This window comes from Atta colombica, unplaced genomic scaffold, assembly GCF_001594045.1.
Source record: "Atta colombica isolate Treedump-2 unplaced genomic scaffold, Acol1.0 scaffold12, whole genome shotgun sequence".
Taxonomy (NCBI): Eukaryota; Metazoa; Arthropoda; class Insecta; order Hymenoptera; family Formicidae; genus Atta; species Atta colombica.
In genome coordinates this window covers 838396-842596 of record NW_017259206.1, presented here as the reverse complement: position 1 = coordinate 842596, position 4201 = coordinate 838396, and the positions used below count along the sequence as shown (strand labels likewise).

The 4201-nt window shown below is 41.2% G+C and overlaps 1 protein-coding gene across 1 annotated transcript in view; it reads right to left on the bottom strand.

Moving 5' to 3' along the window:
- Positions 1-1937: 1937 nt before the first annotated feature.
- The window catches only part of LOC108694349, a 48048-nt gene continuing 45784 nt past the window's right edge, over positions 1938-4201 (bottom strand). Inside the window, exon 3 of the mRNA XM_018203775.1 lies at positions 1938-3432. Coding sequence (XP_018059264.1) covers positions 2434-3432 — 999 coding nt within the window. The 3' untranslated portion in view covers positions 1938-2433. The remainder of the gene's footprint in view (positions 3433-4201) is intronic.

Sequence of the window (4201 nt, the reverse complement as noted above, 5' to 3'; positions counted from 1 at the left end):
GATCAATTCTCTACTTTATATGCTCTTGTATTATATATATAATATAATATGTATAATATATGTCCGATAATATTCTCAAGGGTTCTTAATCCTCGTCTACTTTCACAATAATTATCGAACTTCTAGTATAAACATCTTTTTGTCTGCAAGCACACCTTAAGGCCTATTTTACCGGTGTACCTTACCTACTTTTCTTCACCGGCTAATGACGCTATATTATATCATACACGAAAGACGAGCTACTTCGAGTAACATCATACACATGGGGAGAAGGCTAGGCTACGTACACAATCAGACACGAAACGGATTTCCCCGCCCGAGGACTGTCGTCGTGGTCTCGATGGGAGAAACAATCGATTTCTAACTGCAACCGATTCATCTTACCTGCGGTTTGCTCTACGAAGACGAGAGTCGCTCTCAAAGCGAGAGCTCGAAGTGATGCTGCCTTTGGTATATATTCAGTATCGGATTCGGCGATCGCAAAATGAACAAGTTATTTTACGAAGGTATGTCTAAGTCAATCATTTGCAAATAATTTTCACAAAAAACACGAGCAATCAAAGAATGATTATTTATATTTTTTTCAAATAAATCTCAATTGTATCAAATTAATATCATCTCGACATTTATTTTAATAGAAAGACATAAATCTGAAATATATGATTTGACTGTTTTTATTCTAGAAGCAAAATTAAAAAAACAGATTTTTTTAAAATAAAATAAATAAAAGAGGAGATTATATTGTATAATGTAATGATTGAACGCACATTTTTTTCATTCAAAACAGATATAAAATATGTTTAATTAAAAATACATTCAATTTCTCATCTGAAATAATGTATCCAATCAGGCAATCGCGACGCGGTATCGTCAAAAAATCATTAATAATGGCAATAACATGATAATTAGTACAATATAAGAGAAGTTTGTGACTTGCAGATAATATCGGTTCGGCGAAACGTTACAAAACGAATCGCGCGTTCAGACTCGCCTTGGATATCCCCTCGATGTGTGTAATTACACGCGATATTATTATCATTAAAAGATAGAATAAGATGCCGATGCAGCCTTTCCTTGTTAATGAGATGTTACTCGATCGCATATTAAACGACATTAATTCATATCGTCCGAGATTGAGAGGGTATTACATCGCTTAAACAGACAAAAAGACGAAACAATGTTTCCCCGGAAAAGTTTTCTCTCTTTTCTTCCAACGAGCCTTAAATAAAATTCTGTTAAAAGAAAGTTCATCCTCTGAAAGATTGAACAGTATCGACAGGTAATGTTACATTATTTATTTATCGCTCCGAAGCTTAACTTGCGCAATCTGTTTTTTATGATTTATAACATAAAAATTATTAGCGCCGAGATATTCTCACTACGGGAAGACGATAAAATACAAAAATTCATCATTCATCTAGAGCCAATATATTATAACATGTACCAAAATGGTCAATTGACCATTTTGGTACATGTTATAATTAGTCGGAGCGAATCGTCGCGCTTAAAAGATGAAAGACAATTTGTCAGGTCGACAACGACGCTGAATGTTGTCAGATTCATCGGATGACACTCGAAAACGAGAAATCGGATCTCCTTCTCCATCCTTCTCTTTTCCCCTCGGACTCCCTCCATCTCGTTGGCTCGTTGAATATTCAGGACCTTCGCGGTGTCGTCGCGCGGACTGTCGCTTTTGCCCCATCTAGATGGATCGATTCGGAACCGAATCCGGCGGTGGCCAGATCGCGATCCGCTCTCCGCGTAACGGATTTCTAAATATCGGACATAGAAAGCGCGAATCTCTGACACATCGACCCGTATTTCGACAGACTTGGGAAATTATTCTGCTCGCTTGGCCCGTCGTCTATATCGGGTGACGTCGGACGCAAGCAAGCGTCAGACTGGTCGGCCTGATCGGATGAAATATGTGACTCGAACACGACGACAATAATCGATCCCGTCCGGTTCAATATGTAATTGCGTTTATCTATCGTTTCACTTCTCGACCAAAAGCGGGATGGTGAGCAGCCGTCGCTGTATTCGCAATCGCGCACATCAAACGGATACCGTATTTAGGAACGAATTAAAGATGAAGAGTGACCGCGATCGACATTTTGTATGCGGAGCCTCAATTGATGTAACCGCGTGACTGCGACAAAATCACAAATAAGGCGGTTGAATTTTAACTTTTTGTTAAATACAAATTTCCATGTCTAATCGACTTAATATTTTTATTGCAAACGCTTGTCTATAACGAATATATAATCTCGATTTATGCAAGACTTTCAGGCAGTATTATCGATGGGAAATAATTCTGTTCACGGAAATACTAATTTGTCGCTTCTTGATAATCATAATATATTGCCTTTTACGCACCTCCTGAGAAAGTCACTATAAAAATCGGTCATTCTCTTTCTCTCCATACCGATTAATTCACGAATGATTCTCTCCTGTTTGAACCGAAACTTCCGTGCCCATCATTATCGTACCCGCCAAAACGTTAGTCGATGCTGGTGGTAAAACTAAAGGGCTCGGCACGGCGAATGACGGTCTCAATCGTTCGGTGAGCGCCAACATCACTTGGCAGTGCAAATGCTGGATAGTCGCCAGTAGATTGAGGTTCGTGTCGATCAGTCCAGTCGCTGGTGAAAATCTCTCCCTCTCGGCACTCTCGGTCTCCTCGACGAGTGGCGTCGTGATGGCATTTGATTCCGTCATTTCAGGTTCTGTCAGCGCATTAGTAGCGGCTGCCTTGTTCTTCTCCTGGAGCAGTCTCTGCTGATGTTTCAAATACGAGGTGGTGATAGGTAAGCTGTAGTCGATGGGCGTGTTCTTGGGGTCCAGTCCGGGGCTCCATGGCCTCGGCAACGGCTGGCTGGGTTGTGGCGATGGTGTCCGTCCTTCCGGCAGCATCCGTTTTCTCTTTGATGATGCCGAGCTCTTCGAACTCGCCCGATCTGACTCTGGTGTTCGCCTCGATTCCGGCAAAGTGTCCGAACTCGCGAGATAACCACCGTTCACTGAGTCCTTCTTCAATAAGTTCGTAATACTTAGTGGATTGTACTTCTCGTCTTTGTCCTTGTCGAGTTTCGAGTCTGCAGCGGCATTACCAGCGCCGATCTTATGCTGCTTTTGGTGCCTGTAGTTGTGCAAGTTCTTGCCTTCCGATGACGCATGTTGGCCGCCGTTACGCGGCTTAGAGCTATTTTGCACCGACGAAGATGTCGTCGACGACGAGGTCACAAGAGCGGCGTTACCAGGATTCGGGCTCAGCGAGGTTGACGTTGACCCCAGCGTTGCTGACTGAGTGGACTGCGACTGATTAGATAAGTTCGTTGGACTGGGCGTCCGCGGACGTCGCTGACATTCTGTACAACCTAGCAGAAATCGCGTTACTGCTTCTCGCGGCAGGAATGCATACGTCTCTGTAATCTGTAACAAAGAAAGAAAGAATATCGCTCTCTTTAAAACTTCTATATATTTTAAATATATTCAAAAAAATTTTTACTCCACTTTTTTGCCCTCTGACAATATTTTAATCTTCAATGTCACACTATATATTTTATTACTGGTGCAACACGCTATGTTGATATATCCAATTAAACTTTATAATTTTAATAAAAATAAACATATTGTAACAAATTTTCTTTACCAACAAAATATCAGATATTAAGGAATACAACGTGGCTTTAGCGGTAAGTGGTGGTCGAAATAAATAGATCATAGACGTCATACAATAAACTTGGGCATCTGTCAACATAACCCCATAGAAACATTAGTCGATTTGTGTCATAAAGTTATTCTCGATTGAAAATGTTAGTTTACGAGCCAAATTCTCGTCATTTGCGGGAGGTTTTAATTTTGCTTCAATATGAAGAAATCTGCGGCTGAGGCTCATCGAATGTTCTCAAATACTTATAGTGAGGCCGCTATTAGTGAAAGAACGTGTCGTGAGTGGTTTCAACGCTTCAAGAACATGGTTTTGACGTTGAAGACCGGCATAGCGGTGGAAGAGAGAAGGTTTTCGAAGATGCAGAATTGGAGGCATTACTTGAACAAGACTCGTGTCAAAATCAAGAAGAATTGGCACGATCATTGGGAGTGACTCAACAAGCCATTTCAAAACGCCTCAAAGCCATGGGAATGATTCAGAAGCAAGGAAATTGGGTGCCGTACGAATTGAAGCCGAGAGATGTTGAAC